Raw genomic sequence first — 17,681 nt, 5'->3', positions numbered from 1 at the left:
CACATTATGCTATCTCTTACAGCCACAGGAAGGTTGGCATGATGCCAAATACCAGCTATTAGGGAGCCAATGTCTGACTGTAAAAGGCTTGATAGAAACTATATTTGTGGTCTGCAATTTGTGACTGGCTGCTATGGGTAAGCAAGCAAGTATACAATTTTCATTGACAACAAAAAGGGAATTGGTTTATACAAGTATTTGTATTATAAAAATACGATTAATTTATTTGACTTAAACAAGCTGCCAGACAAAGTGCGCTTGTCTAAAATTAAGTTCAAACTTTACAGAACAACTGAACATAAATTGTTTTATTATTGTTTAGCCTGTTCATTGTAGCATTAAGATGACTACTGCCCTGTTTTACTGTAGCACCATAAACAATAATAGATTGAAATGCAACATTTTTCATTAAAAACCTAAATTTATAAATATTTTTATTTCGTGTCACAGAAAGTATGTCCCTCCACATCTTTGGAACTCATTGTAAGTGCCTTTAATTTCTCATCTAGTAGCAGGACAGCCCATAGTTTTATGTACAACTTTGAGTCCGGATGATAGCACAGGCTATATCATACCAATAACTTATATGATATTCAGATGATCAGTGATAGTATACTGAGTGTGCAGACAAATCCAAAATAATCTGCTAATTAAGGAGAAATAGTGAAAATTATACAGTTACTTTAAATCATAATCTAATACTAAGTCTATAGCAAGTAGACTATCAGAGATCTCTATTAATATGTATAGTGTTTAATTTCACTATGAAAAGTAGTCAGGGTAGCATTACATGGGTTTACATCAACACTACGTATCTACTAGTATATCTATCAATTACTAGATTGTACAGCATATTTGTCAGCACAACTGCTCACATATATTCTGTATATTATTTATAAGTAAACTAACCTGTTGAGCTATCCAGGATTCTCACAGTGCTGCTGCTGTCTGCTGCCACCAGGACGTATCTCTCACCATAGCAGGCTATACCTAGTGGATGAGGAGCATCTTTACAAGTCCAAAGCAGCTGACCTTGAGAGATGTCTATCAAGCAGACTTGAGATGAGCCATAGTCAGACACAACAACCTTGTTTGATCCTGAAACACAGAGTGCGACATGATGTTGGCTAAGCTGAGGACAAGAAATATCTTTGAGTTTATTCCCTGTCAGTGAGTAGATGATGAGAAGCTTGTTATTTCTGTCTGTAGCAACTACTTTATCACAAGTGATGGCTAGGCCTGCTGTACAGATGCCATTATAGTCATTGTGAGTCCAGGAAGTGACTTGCTTTCCCTGCTGATCATGTACATAGATAGTCCAAACATTGTCATACACTGTTGTATATAGTCTGTCTTTGTAGACCTCCATTGCTCCAGGCAAGTTGTTGAATCTGATGAATGAGCCTTTTACTTGGTAGTTGTTGTCAATAGTAGCTACTACTTTATTAGACATTCCAGTTAATATTTGAGAGTTCCAGACTTTTGTTGAAAAAGGATATGATGGTAAAGGGACTGTCTGAAGGAGTTTGAGGGACTTTGGAAAAGATTTAGACGGTCGAAGCTTCAGCTGCTCATCAATTAGAAACCCTTCAGTAGAGACAACTCCTAGAATTATCTCACAGCTACCACCTATGAATAAGGGAAAAGTGCATTGTATAAAGCATGCAAGAAATAATGATTGAGTGTGAACACTAATAGTGGATATGAAGATGCTACTCAAGTAAACACTCTGATTGCGCTGTCACAAATGTATTTATAGAAAGTTTGTAAAAACTTTTTTGTTATTTATAACCTGTTTCGAAAAGTGTCTATGCAAAAAATTGTGTAAATTTTTTATTGTTTTGAATAATTTTTTGCTTAAACCTAATTAAAAATAATTGTTTTTGCAATTATATTTATTTATTAGTTTGATCAGGAAAAAAAATTTGAAAACCACTCATTCGTAACTTATTTGCATTATTTTACCTACCCTGATGCTTCAATAAGTTCACATTAATTACAAGGCAGCATGGCATTCATGCATTATTGCCATCTATAAGGCTCAGTATAGAAACATATGGGGTATGACAGCTTATCAGCAGAGGGTAATTTTACTACCAGAGCTATGTATATGAGTCTATCACTGATATGGTAACGATACAGTTTCCATGTATAAGGAAAGCCTCTTTAGCATATTTCTTATCAAATCAATAAAAGTTGAAACTCATGGATTTGTTGAACATTTATATTAGACTGTCAACATTATTTTATATATCATAAAGTCTAAGTGGTTGTATAAAGATTATGATAAATATAGTGTGTATCAATGAATTCAGGTTTGCTTCCTTCAGTTAAGCCCAAGTCAAAGCAGATCCATACACTGTCTTATACCCCATGAATACAGACTATCCCAACTAATGACAATATTCCTGGAATGTTATGTAATGTTATCGTAAAATAACATAGAAAGCAAACATCTTTGCAATGTTCTACAAACGTTATCTGATTACCATTGTAGTATTATGTTTCAACGATGTCGCAGGAATATTGCGAAGAATGTTGTGAAAAAATATTATCATAACGTTCAGTAAAATAAAACAGTAATAAACTTTGCTAATGTTATTATAAAATTGCTAAAAAACATTTACATAACATTGTTAGAGAACATCAATATTGAATGTTCCAGGAATGTTACTACGGATTGTTCGAGTGTAAACATCCACACAACATTTTAAAGTAACATTTCAGGAACAAGGCTGCGACATTCAATAACAATGTTCTCTAACACGTTATGATAACATTACCAAAGTTTATTTCTGCAGCGTTCTAGCTAGAATGTTACCAAAACACACATTTTTTTGAAGTTGTCTTCCTTTGATAATGAAAAAATATTTAAAATGAAGCAAATTAGGCTTTATATGTTTTTCATTACATTTACAAACAAATACAAATAGAAAAAGAAGTAAGAATAAGAAAAATAAAGGTCATTACAGATTTCAATTTTCACACTTCACAAAAATGATGAGGTTCCAATAAAACTTGTTATAACATTGTTATCTCAAAGGCAAGAAATCCATACAGTATATACTAGACATATTAAATTGTGACAATATATTTTTTGTAGTATGTTTAGTAGTTTGAAAATTCAAACTACTAAACATACTAAAGTTTCTGCAGGTAAATATAGTTACTAAAGCTAAAATATTATATTGAAACCAATTTTAATATGTACAGTATGTACACTATATTCAATTTTCATCATTTTTACAAAGGGGTGTTTGAATTAAATATTTACTTTGGGTTTTTTACCGCCCTCCATGCAAAACCTTTGTCTTGGTATGTCAACACTTTAACAAATTAAAACTATATGGTAAGGGTCCATGCTAATATAATAGGGGCGCAAATAGTGGATGCTTTGTTATGACAAGTCAGTGTGATAAAAACTTCACAACCGATTAGATGGCCATAATTTCATTTTGTTCTATATATTTTGTGTTACTTTATCATGCTGTATAGTAATACTGAAGTATTATATAAAAATTTGAAATATAGGTATAAAAATCAAATGTAGTTGGCTGAAAAAAACAGAACATGCAACCATAATTAAGTGAATTTACATTTAAACTTTGAATGATCATTATAGCTTAACTAAGATTTGCGGGCTAAGATATGATCAGTGCATAATCTTAATATTGTGAATAAAGTATAGAAATGTTTGAAAATGTCCAGCATTTACATCCCATCACTGATCTAAGAGTAACCTTCCTTGGATGTTAGCTAATAACTGCAATATTGAAGGGAATGTTATGTGAGATCATTTGCTGAACATTTCAACAACGTATTTCAAACCACATTGCTGCGATGGTAAAAATGTGTCTACAAATAATCTTGTGAAAATGTCACGATGAAACAGCTCCAGGACTATTCGGAACATTATTGGAACTTTCTGGGGGCGTAAAATTGTTAGTTACAATATGGTACATGTCATAGAGAGCATCACTAGCTATGAAAAGGCAGTTTTCAAATAAAACTAAAATAATGTGAGGTGATTTTTTTGTTTTTTTTTAATTATGGTCAACTAACCTTGACAATAATTTAACTAATTATGATGCAGTAATTATATTTCTTGACTTGCAATCAATTGTCATCATGATATTGTATTTTTCATAACAACGGGACGCTGATGTGTGAAAAACTTTGCTAGAAAGCAATATACCACAGCGAACCTTTGTATTACTCTGACCTGTTATACAAATTATTTGCCCACGGTGTAGAAGACGATGAATTTTAGGCTGTACAATGCTCCATATATTACTCAAGCTGACATTATTAGTTATAGTGAAACCGCCAACGGATAAATGACACAATTTTAGCAATAAATAAATTGAAGTTCAGCAAACATTTAAAAAACGTACTAAAGTTTAGTTTTTAGTACGTGTTTGGTAAGCTAGATTAATTTATGGTAAACTCAACCTATATGCTATACGACTACGATAAAGGTGAAAACTGCATACAGTATGCACAGGAAATATTACATTGTGACGATACACTTTTTGGCCAATGTTAACTACTAAACACACTAAAGTTAGTGTAGGTAACTAAGGTTACTAAGGCTGAAATATTATTTTAAAACCAATTTCAATATGTACAGTACGTATATTTAATTTTCATGATTTTTACAAAAGGATGTTTGCATTAAATACTTACTTTGGGTTTTTATTGCCCTCAATACAAAATTTTTGCCTTGGTATGCCAACACTGCAACAAATTTAGACTATATGGGTTGCGATCTCAAAAAACCACAGGTGATTCGCAAATGATGAAGTTGCGTTATCTGGCTTTGAAGCTGCCAAAACTGAATTTATAAAGTTGGTAACAATTTTTTGTGACACATGCTCCCGAACCATTCAAAGAAAGATATTTCTAAACCTGAAGTCAGTTTAGCCAATAGACATCTCCAACCCTCCGAAAAACCCCTTAAAACCGTTCCTACGCTAAACAGGAAGTACTGAAAATTGGCGTTCGATAAAAGTAATTGATTCTTTTTTGCTAGTTTTAAAGATAACTCTGACGTTTTGGATAACTTAAATGAGTGTTTTGATATTCCAACGGATGTCAAAAGCAGTGAAAGAAAAAGAAATTACGATGATATTTTCCTAACGATTCCTATAAATTTAATATAAGACTTAATTATAAGAATTATTATTCGTTTTTAGAAGATTATTATAAGTTTAATGAAAAGAATAATTATTTGATTTTACAAGATCGGAAGATATAGTGTCCGATAGTGTACAATATCTTACTGCTATTATTTTTCTTAAGATTTTGTTGCTGGTGCTAAGGCTGCGCCAAAAATCGCGATACTGCTGAGCCGTTTTATTATCTGCAAAATTAGGAATAAGTAATGCATTTTCTGTAAAAAATAAAGCTATTTCTATGAAAACCAGCTAAAATCTGTGTAGATTTTTAAATTCAGGATATATTTTTCCATATGAATCCAGAAATCTACATAAATATCACATATTCTTAATATTGGATGCCATCACATTTTGAATTGTGAGCAAAATTGTGCATCGGTTTTCGTTTCTCAAACCTTAACACCAGTTTTCTCAGAACAATTATTTCGCACTAATGGTGAATGTGCATTCAGTTTATTGACCATATTGAAAATCTTCTCGTTCTGCTAGTGTAGATAATTCCAAATCTCACACAGTCGATTAATCATGGTTTCTGAGATAATGACCCATATGGTAAGGGTCCACTTTATAAACATAGGGGCACAAGTAGTTCATGACAGGTACATAAAGCACACTTAAACCATGTTGTGTGACAGCATGAGTAAAAACACATAATAAAACATTTTGGACCGTTTAATCATCTTCATTCAGCCACTAAATAATATTTAATTTGTAATAACGGTAGTAACTTGTTTGTTGCACAAAATAGACCAACGAACAACATATATCGTGGTTTGTTAGATCATTCTACTTTAGGTTAATTATAAATAACATAGTATATTATTATGCAATAAGTATAATATATAGTAGCACAGTGTAAGATAATCCCATGTTAAACACAAAAGTGTAACTGCGTGATACCATTGATACCTTTATAAAGGTAATAATACAAGTTGATAGTATGGGATAATAACATAAAAGGCTAGTAATATATAATATTCAGTAACATATTTTTGTGCATTTATAGTTTAGCACAACAAAGGGTAGTAAAACTTATAATAATGTAATACAAAATAATAAAAAAATGCAATATAATACAAAAACAACATAACATAATTTAATACTAAAATATTACAAAGTTTACTGAACAAAGTCATTATTGTTTTGGATAGATTTTGTGTGCTAATTTCACATATTAGGTCATGTATCTATGGGACTGGGTATGTTCAGGTTTATGTGTGGTGTTCACTCATTAATATTATTGTTTATTTCTTCAAAATTCAACTTTATCTGATACAAAATGCTACTGTTTACATCGGAAACCATGTTTTTGTACTATATGGAAAGACTTATTCACAGTGGAACTCTTTGATACCTGTCCTTACTGACTGATTAGCTCAGCAGCACTTTTACCCTTGTGACTTGGTTTGTGGAGATCACCATTTGGATCAACTTAAACTCAAGGTATACCATGAGCTGGGTAGTGTGGATCACAGCAGTGATTAGGTATAGCCAAGAGCCTTGTAGTGTGGCTTCAGGCTTCATACAAAACACTTCTGATTTGTGAGTAGTTAATAAAGTAGACTATTATTCCTTGACTTTAACAAACTGGAAAAATACTCTGTGCACAGAAAAAATTTACACAGCCAACTGTACTTAGTTTAATTTTGCAAAAACACGATTATTCATATATTTTATTTGCCTTCTCAGACTCATTACAGCTTCAGAGGTTTCACATTAGAATTTTGATGATTATTATATATCTATTGGGTAGTGCTACTAGTGATAATACTTTAATTATTTTTCTTAGAAAACAAAAACAGCAAAAATGCGATAGACACTACACAATATTCTGCTCTGTCAGTATCTGCCAAAATATGAATGGAAGGTACTGGATATATTAGGTAAGTAAACCTTACCGTATACCAGTATACTCCCAGACAAAAAGCTGAGAAAAAATTACCCAGGTACAAAATATAATAATAATAATAATACCAATAATAATAATAACAACAATAATGTTGTAAACTACAGGATATTTTTTAATTATAACCTGTAAGGCTTGAAATATCTCAGATGGTTATTTACAGTGTCAGCAAAAAGTTCCAAAAAAGTCTAAACTCAATGTGCACCAAATTTTTAGGTTTTGTTGAAAAAGCTGAGGTAGAAGTAATGTCGATTATCTTGGTATAAATTTTTATTTTTGACATTCCAATTAGGAGACAAATTAAATGTTTTTTTTAATATGATAAGTTAAGAGAATGAGAAATTGAATGAGAATTATGATAATAGACTAAAAGCTTAATCGTCTCAGTAAAATAAACATTTAGTAAATAAAGAGATAAGAAAGGTTTGGAGTAGCTAAGAAAGGTTAAGAAGGGTTTAGGTTATAAAGTTATTAGTATAAAACTGTTAGTATATATATGTTAGTATAAATTTGTTAGTAACATGAATAGCATTTGTAATAGTGTAAAACAGCTTACACCTGTCTTTCACTTTGCTGAGTGAAGCTATGTCTATCGATGGTAGAGCTTCATCAACCAGCTGTTGTATGGTGTTTTTAATACCACTGTAGCTTGAGACAATGTCACACTGTAAAACAATATGAAACAACTCAATGATTCTAAATCAACAATAAATTGTAAAATTTTCCAAAGCCTAATAGTCTATCAGGATTGTTCATTCACAAACAGTTGTGACACATCTACAGTTTTTTAAGAAAGTTTCTTTAATGGGCGAACTTGACTTGCAGTTTGGAAATTTCTAAAAGTTTCTAGCATTAAGCAGATAATTGCCAGATATTAAGTTTTTCACAGACCAATTTCACTTTTTTACTTGATAGCCTTGTAGACTTGAGAGCCTGAGGCCTATTGCTGATACATTATTAAAATGCATGCAATACCAATTAAATTTTCGGCACAGAATGCTGCACTGCATTTACGACAACCATCAATAAACCAATATGTTGAAGCAAATGCCTTTAACACATGCAATGGCGGATTCTTGTGTTTGTAATTAGATGTATAAATGCCTGTCTATATAAAAAATAAAACTTCTAAATATGCAAATATAGACGACATTGTTTGGAGACGGCCTGTCATTGACGATAAACAAGCCATACACAAAACATGAAGCTCTCTTTCAGTCTGCTCTCAGAAAGCTTCTCTAGTTTGGTAACTTGTAAACTTCACATAGGCCTACTCTTATTCTAGTAAATACTATTTTGCTAAAACCAGAAAGCTAAAACAGATTTCTATACTCGCACGTTCAATCTATGATATTTTCTTATCGTCTTTGAAACTGTTATAATGAGGAAATAAACGAGTGGATATTAGAGCGGTCAATAAAACAATGCTTTGTGCAGAACTCAAACTCATGAAATTCAGCATACTATATCCTAAATACCTGCATTAATGGACTGCCTTCTGGCTTAGCGCCCAGGAAATATTTCATTTTCCATCAAATAGAATGTTTAGGAGGTCGATTCTAAAAAACCGATGATGCTTTGAAACAAACTAGTATTTAGGAGATGGCGAAAATTACAGAGCACACAGTGCATTGATATTACAAGGACTAACAGACAATCAATGACAAAGTAGGATCTATTAGTATATAATATATTTGGCATATGATACACAGCCACAGTGAACTATAGTATGAAGTGGCAGGTAACAGATAATGTATAAGTGAAAGTTAAATACAAATTTAATTAACGTAAAAAGGTAAAAATACCTTGAAACATAATTAAGAGTCACAAGCTGTCATGCTAAATTCTACTGTCCGTGATTGTAACTATTCCCCTCTTATAGGATGTTCACTATTCTGCTGGTTTGCTATATAGGGATTAATTACTGAATCACTACTTTGTACCTACTGCGGCATTCAGTTGGTTTTTATGATTATCGTCACTATTAATCGACTGTAAGTTCACTGCAGCCATAATTTTGGAAAGATTACCTTGACCTTGCTGATCTTGCTGTAAAAAAAGAAAACAATAACTTTTCGTTTGATTCTTCTATTTATCTATTATTCTATCTATGATTATTTTTATGATTAACCTAATAATCATAATGCATATTATACAAAAGAATAATATGACTGTGTATAGAATAAATGACGTAAGTAATATAATTTGTAGAAAAATCCAAATGATAACCGAGATTGATGATTGATTTTATTGATTCCATTTATTAGCTATAAAAAACAACTGAACAGCGCTAAAGATGAGTCTGAATAGAGAAGCTAAGTGAGAGAAAGACAAAACTGAGCTTAACCCTTTGACCAGGTATAAGCCCCCCTAAAAACAACCGAGACTCAAGTAATTTATTTTCAAAAATACAATAAAATCGATATTTTATGAACATGCATAGCTCAAATCTTAAGTTTATTTCTATGAACAAAAATTTTTGTACATATACATTCATTCACATATCTACTACTCAAAAAATACAACCATGTGCAATTGTCCCTGTATGAAGTGCTTGGAAGCATTTTTTTTCGGTAGAGTCAAACGCTATAACGTAGCCGTGCGAGCCACCATAACGATCGTTTTCTCTGCATATTCCAAGTATATTAAAAGTCCAAAAAATTTACACCACTTCCATCATTTGAATTATTTTTATTCTGATCAGACAAAAAATCACTAACGATCGCAGGAAAAAATAATCTTTTGTTTTACCGTTTTGAAAGTCGAGCCGATGTTGACTGGTTTTTCCAACTTTTAATCTTTTCCGAAAAATCGCAATTTGTTTAGCTTTTAGCACAAAGCAACGCCTCTCAGATAATCGTTTCATATTGTAAATCATCGACTGATATCTTGTTGATGATATTTAAAACTTACTATGAAGTGTTCATATCCTTTATTTAACATTACTATACGACAGCTGTCTACCGAAATAGACATAAATGTCGTTTCCCCACACAACCGGTAAACGACATTCTGGTCGTTTCCCCTGCCAAAGGGTTAACTAACAAGATAGTAAAATATTGCGGAATAATGACTGTGTGTAATTATTTCATGCTAAAACTAATCTACACGTCAGAGGGTCTGATTCGGAATTCTCAGAGCAATGATTGTTAGGCCCAATTTGATTGTTCTATACTTCTAGGGATTAAACTAATTAAAACGTCGTGATTGTTATAGGAGAACGCATTAGTTGGCTTAAATGACCAATGAGAAGATCAACAGATTGAATCGGATTGCGAAAGTGAGAGTGAAACGTTGTGCTATGAAACAGGGAGTGTTTACAAATTTCAAAGAGAAGCTGTCTTAAAAGTAAAAGATTTACATTTTGCTGACAGCTTGACAGGAGTATAAGTTCAAGTTTGCTAACAGGTAAGTTTTTTTATTAAAAAAAGATTTTTGAAACATTGGCCATCATAAATGTTAGATTTAACAAAATGAATAAATATGACCTTCACAAACAATGCGAGGCTTCACAGCATGTCGATGGTAAAGATATTTGGCAAGTTATTGGTTAAGTTTCGCATATATGCATATTCGAAAAGCCAACTCTGCTGTGTTACAGGTCCACAATCCATTATTATCAGCGCAGATTTTTAATAAAATTAAAAAGAAAAATAGAAGCAGGTTTACTTTATACTGTGTGTATTACTGACCACTTTGAACAGCCTGCTGGTAATAGATTGTTCAAGTTAGAAGAAGGTTTGGTCATGACATATGACCGGTTATATTCTGTTTTTCTGCCTGGTAAGTTTATATCTATAGATGAAAGTTTGCTTGCATGGAAATGATGGCTCAGCTTTAGGCAGTATGTACCATCTAACATATCTATACTTGGAATAAAGTAATTTGCTCTCTGCGATTCTGTCTCTGGCTATGTGCACAAGCTGTACTTATTGATCGGTGATGAGCAAGAGCAAGCTGAAGGTCTTCACAGTAGAGTCACATGTGGAGTATATTTGTGTGATTCATGTTTTGATGCTTATCATGCTAACTAAATTCATTTACAAGTTATATTTTCTCAGTTTCTACAAATGCTTCATTGCTTCGTATTGTTAGCCTATGTACATAGTTAAATTTGCTTAAATGTCATAATCTATTGTATTTGTTGTGCAATAGTATGTTGTATTTGTTGCACACTGCCCTCCTCAGAGCTCCCATCTATTCAAAGAGTTTATTTATAGTGTTTTGCAACCTAGCAGTCCATGACTTGCGATCTCTGCTGACAAAAAATGTTGCTTGTCTTTTGTTGCTTCACCAAATGTGTGAATACAGGCTCATCACTCGATTCATCTTCTACATAACCAGTTAATCTCTGATGCAATACACATTAATCTGCTCCATGAGTTTTGTTGTTGTTGTATATTTGAAAGCTAAACAGCAACTGACTTACTACATAAGTGTGACAAGAGATTAAAATGATTATTACATAAGAATTATATAACAGATGAGTAAGCCAATATGAACAAAGAGTCTGACAACGGCTATATACAAATACAATATAATGACTGGTCAATGTCAACAACTAGTACATATTCAACACTCCCACATAGTTTTAACATGTTGAGCCTGGTTTACATACTTATCAATTCCATAGTGAACCGGAGGTCAACGTTTGCGAGCAGATAAGCGTCGCTGTTGCCCTTCACCAATGCATTGCCCAAAGAAGTTAGGAGTTGTCTGTTCATTTACTGAATGTTCAACAACAATAGATTTCTGTTTTGTATATCGGTCACATGATGGTTTAACAGTGTTTGTAAAGTTTGTTTCATCAAATACTACGTCTCGCCTAGTAGTGACTTTACCAGTCAATTCATCAAGCAGGCGGTATGCCTTTGACTGTTTGCTGTATCCTATAAACCTTAGCTTCTGGCACTTCTTGTCAATTTTCTGTCGTAGTTGATCTGGAACATGAGCATAAGCAAGACATCCAAACACCCTTAGATTGTCTATGTTGGGTTTGCGTTCATACCACTTCTCATACGGTGCGAGATCATTTTTGTGTGAAGAAGTGGGAAGCAGATTTCTAACGTAGGCAGCAGTAGAAATGGCCTCAGCCCAGTATTGCTTTGACAATTTAGCATGGCACAACATTGAACGTGCTGCTTCACACAGAGTTCTATTCATTTGCTCAGCAACACAATTTTGTGCTGGTGAGTAGGCTGATGTGAGTTCATGATGAATACCTTTAGATTTCAAATAGTCAGTAAATTCTTGAGACAAGTATTCACCACCTCTATCTGATCTCAGCGTTTGAATGGTTTCTCCAGTTTGGTTGGTTGTATATGCTTCAAACTCTTCGAACTTCTCAGGTACCTCAGATTTGTTACTAAGAAAATGCACAGCACAACATCTAGAAAAATTGTCTATAAAAGTAACAAAATATTTGCTACCTCCAATTGATTCTGTTTCCATTGTACAAACGTCGGAATGTACTAGTTCTAGCTTACGGGTAGCCTTGATATCTCCCACAGGTTTGAAGGGTTCACGAGTCATTTTCTCTTCAGCACAGCTTTCACAAAAGGAAATGTTCATTGCAGATAAGCTTGTTGCACAGACTATATTTCCTTTGCTCAGCTTTTCCAGATTAGAGTCATTTACATGTACTAGACGTTGGTGCAAAATCTAGGCGCAAGCAGTGTTTGCGTATCGAGTTTCAGTTAGTACACAGTCTAGACTGAACAGCTTATTAGCTAGTGATCCCATGGCCTTAACTCGACCATTAGCATCTTTAATCCAACATCGAGTATGGCCGAACTGAACGATGTAGCCTTTCTTAGTGGCAGCTCGAACTGAAAATAAATTGCTAGCTAGATGAGGGACATGAAGTACATTGTAAAATACAGCTGCACATTGAACTCTACGATTGAGCTTTAGCATCACTTTACAGTACCAACTCCCACAGCTTCAACTGTTCGACCATCACCTAAGCTGACCATTTTTATCTGTTGTAGCTTCTTGTAGCTATTAAAATTTTCCCTGTTAGGTGACATATGACACGATGCTCCAGAGTCAATTAGCCAGGGTGAGCTACTGTGCAATGAAAATGTGTTGCCATGATGAGTGTTAAATGTAAATTCATTGCCTACACAGTCATTGTCACTTTCACATACAGTTTTTCTACATTCACTTACTAACTGCTCGTTTGGTCGGCGTCTGTCCTCTGAGCATTCTGGTGACTTGTGCCCAGGTTATTACAGGTGTAGCAAATAATAGGTTTTCTGGCTCTAGGCTGCTTTCTTGACACCAATGCAGAGTCAGATGCACCGGCAGAACTAGATTCATTTGAGTTTCACTCATTATGTTTCAACTCTTCAGTTATCAATGACTGCTGGGCAAACTCAAGACTCAAGTTGTCTACTCTTGCTTCTAATGCTGTTGCAAAATGAGCATAGCTGTTTGGAAGGCTGCCTAAGAGCGTGACTACTTGATCTTCTTCATAAATTGGTGCATCGATAGCGGCGAGTTTATCTGAAAGTCCTTTCATGTGTTTCAAGTGCTGTTCTACAGGTGTACCCTCCTTCATTACTGTTCTGAAATATTGTTTCTTAAAAAATAACTTGTTTCCTAGCGTATTGCGTTCAAAATGGTTTTGAAGCCGCTTCCACGCTACATCAGGTGCTTCTGTATCTGTTTTTAAGTAGAGAAGTTCAGTACTAACAGACAGAGCAATTACTGAAAAAGCCTTACAATACCTGGATGTAAAAGCAGTTTTCAGCGCTTGATCAGCCGAACCTTCTGGTGCTTTCTCAGTACCATCCACGATATCGTACAGATCATTTACCAGCAAAATGTGTTTCATCTGAAACTTCCATGTCTGATAGTTCTGACTGTCCAACTTATCTATTGTCCATTTATCACTATCCATTGTAGAATTAGAGATACAATCCAAGTTCTGGTTCAGCATTCCTTGTTTTACTGTTCCTGATATTATTGTTTAACTCCTGGTTCACCAGTCGTTAGTCAGTCAGTATAATAGCCGATCGTCTTTGTTATGGTATCAAAATCGTGTACAGCTTTTTTGGTTGCCTGTCTGGGCCCATAACCTATTATTCTTGTATATTTGAAAGCTAAGCAGCAACTGACTTACTACATAAGTGTGACAATAGACTTAAAGGATTATTACATAAGAATTACATAACAGATGAGTAAGCCAATACGAACAAAAAGTCTGACAACGGCTATATACAAATACAAGATAATGACTGGTCAATGTCAAAATCTAGTACATATTCAACAAGTTTATGTGCAAAACTGTTACATACGTGTACATACTGTTACTGGGACATGTGTATCTATAATAGTTTCAAGAAATAGATATAAATCCGACGGCAGAAAATCATAGCTATGAATAAATAGATCTCAAAGTGCAAAGTCTTTGCAAGCTGCTGGGAAGAAAAAATCTCAGTCTGTAGGAAAGTATCTAAGCTTTCAGATGCATATTCAATTGCATCTTAAAGCCATTTTGCACAAAAACTTGAGCAGCCATGTCGGGTGACTGTTTTGCACTGCTTATCAATATGGCGTCATGAGCATTTTGAAGGTCTGCACCCGCAATGCACAGCAGGACCTAACTCTACTTTGGATGCAATTGGACAACCAATTTTCTTTTAAAATTCTTGCAAACATGACACCGTGCAAATGCCTATCATAAACCGTTTTCCCATAGTTTGCACTGCTAGAAAATGTATTTATTGTTGATATTTTATGATCAAAAAGTGATAACTTTGACAAACCTGATATTTGTATAAAATATTCACAGAAGATTTGCAGGGAATACATGGCAGCCTGTTAAAAAATTTCTAAGCTTTCCAATGCACTTTCATATGTAGCTCCATGCCAATTTTCCTATAAGTTGTAACAAAGTTTAGGCGACCATGTCAAGCCTCCATTTTTCGCTGGTCTTTTGGTTCATGCACTGAGAATTTCATGTGGCGCTGCCGTAATGCATCAGAGCTCATAACTTCACTTTCAATGCTCTTTGATGACCAAATTATTTTGCAAATTGTTTTGAACTTTTTGAATCCTTGCGAGTAGTGTTTATACAACATTGTCAATTACCTTTATGAATTAGAAAAATGTAATGGAAAATAGCACATAAAAATAAAAAATACATTGCTTCAACAAATTGAGTATTTTGCAGGTAACCATTTGCAAGATGTTTGCCTAGTAAAAATATCAGCTTGTAAAAAAATCTCTCAGCTTTCATATGCATATTAATTTATGTAACTACTACATTTGAGATGTAAGTTGCTGCATTTTTATGCAGTCATGTCAAAGGCTCAAATCGCCCTAGTAATTGCCTTTGTATGCTGGTACTTTCCCATCCCTAAGCGAGCTCTGGCAAAAGGGTTAACTCATCACAAATGAGTTGCAGTACTTATCAAACAATAAATGTAGGAAATCATGTCGACATTTGTTGCTCAAGGGAAGTGTCATATTCTGAAGATCCCTATGTCAAGAGATTTCTTCGTTATGTTCATGTACCACTTTGCGGCCTCGATACATAAGTGTAGACTTTTTACATTGAGCTACGCTAGTTCACTCTTTAGGTTTCAGTAGTTTCTATTGGTTTTCATTAAACAGTGTGAAATTTGGACCAGTACATTCAACTGTTACTTTTCCTTGTCTGTTTATCTTTTCCAGGTGCAAAATGTGTAAACAAATACTTGTCTACAGCTCAGTGAAATGCCTTAGATGTATTTTTAAATTTTCTTCATTATTACTTAGTGCAATTATATGTATCATTAGTCTTTGTCTGGCAATTCCTTCAATATAGAACTTTGTAGCCTAATTTCAAACATTGTATGTTTATAAAAGCATTGTCATGACTAGGGTACACATTCAATATTGAATGATAACTACCTTTGTTGGAGGTACAGTTTTTAATATGTTGCAAGAGCTGTGTAATTATACTAGCAACAACGCTGGATTATAGCCAAGATACTCATGATCCAATCTGATGAACTTTTTAAACATTTCCGATCAGCAGGTATATTTAGGTAATTAGCTTATGGTAACTTTACCTTCATGAAATGAAAAATCATTTGCCTGTGTTGATGCAAAAGAAAACATGTTTGGAACACACGCTGAGCAGAGGATTTCTTTTGCACTTCTCTTGATGCAATTACCAGCTATATCAGACTTATTACATATTCAGTACTGAAGCAACTTAAACTGTTTATCCATGAACTTCTATTGATTATCTATTTATCAGTAGTGCAATTTAAGTTAAAGTCACATGTTGTATTCAACAATACTAACAAGAAATTCACAATCTATAGTAATAGTGACACATCTTCAGATTCAGGATTTGCTCAAATTGTTGGTCACAATATTAGGGGAAGAGCCCAAAGAGTACCCGTATTCAGTTTACACCACATTTTGTACTGTTACAGTGTTAATGGTCACACAGTTTTAAGCTGACTAGTTTAGCATGGAAGTCAATTGCTAAGTTTTGTAGTTGAAAAAAATTACGACAATTTATATGTAAGCTAAATATTAAGTTTTTTTCTGAACACTTCACTAAAACAAAATATAATTTAGTAGCAAAATAGTTCTTAAGTGAGCTAAACGCTTTTCATTGTAAAACTCAATACTTGCTAATATAATACATTAATAAAACCTAGCGACTCAAAACTATTGATTTTTTTCATGTTTACTGTGATGACCTTTTGCAGCTGCACAAGAAAAAAACAGGCATGATGCTAATTTCATTATCAATAAATTACATATAGCAGTGGTTTTTTAAATGCTGGTGCTAGCAAACTTTAGGAAATAAGCGAAAATTGATCCACGTTTTTCACCTATATAAAAACTCACACATACCTGGTGAGCATGCTGAGCCCTGGAATCTACTTTATGTGTGAGATTCCTCAACTGGGTCCATTTAACCAATATTTTATCTTCCAGAAAATCAGTGATGCAAGTTTTAGTCTTTAGCCGAGCTTCTTGGAAATCTTCCTCAAATTCCTTGTATTTCAAAGAAAGTAGTTCCATCTGCAAAAAAAGGATTTGTTATTTAGTGGATCTATATAATCAATTGAAAGCACAGAATGTGACATGATCTAATGATGCACAAAAGTGTTCTATTCTAATGACTAAAATAAAGCAGATCTTGTCATAGTCTAATATACGGCGGTCTCGCGATGGCGGCGATCTACTGTTCGTTTTTTGAGCTTTTAAGAGCTTGTAATCACATTTCCACATATTTTGCACCTACAACACAACAGAGTAAGACGTAGTGAACCTTCTGATTCCAAATAACTGTGATGTGAATTTTGTTGCAACTCAATCTTTAAGTAGATAGAGTATTGGATCTTTGAAAAATGCTTGGATGATTTAATGAATTTTTTTTAGCAGCTTTATGACTAAATTAAGCTGCTCCTTTTTGCTGTTTAAAAAATAGAGAAAGCATAATATTATTGTTAGTTATCTTGAGGTGTTGACTGATGTTCTAAAAAAGAATTAAGGAGATGGACCCACTAGAAGCTGAGATATAGCCAGCCAAACACAGTTCTACCTAATAAAGAATCAGAGGAAAACCCTTCGAAAATCCCAAG

At 33.7% G+C, this 17,681-nt stretch overlaps 1 protein-coding gene across 1 annotated transcript in view; it reads right to left on the bottom strand.

Moving 5' to 3' along the window:
* Nucleotides 1-990: 990 nt before the first annotated feature.
* The window catches only part of LOC137410188 (uncharacterized), a 28,820-nt gene continuing 12,129 nt past the window's right edge, over nt 991-17,681 (bottom strand). Inside the window, exons 6-9 of the mRNA XM_068095769.1 lie at nt 16,948-17,118; nt 7,640-7,748; nt 1,088-1,629; nt 991-1,044 (exon numbers count right to left, since the gene is read on the bottom strand). Coding sequence (XP_067951870.1) covers nt 991-1,044; nt 1,088-1,629; nt 7,640-7,748; nt 16,948-17,118 — 876 coding nt within the window. The remainder of the gene's footprint in view (nt 1,045-1,087; nt 1,630-7,639; nt 7,749-16,947; nt 17,119-17,681) is intronic.

Source organism: Watersipora subatra, unplaced genomic scaffold, assembly GCF_963576615.1.
Source record: "Watersipora subatra unplaced genomic scaffold, tzWatSuba1.1 SCAFFOLD_130, whole genome shotgun sequence".
Classification (NCBI taxonomy): domain Eukaryota; kingdom Metazoa; phylum Bryozoa; class Gymnolaemata; order Cheilostomatida; family Watersiporidae; genus Watersipora; species Watersipora subatra.
This window is presented reverse-complemented; position numbering and strand designations above follow the sequence as displayed.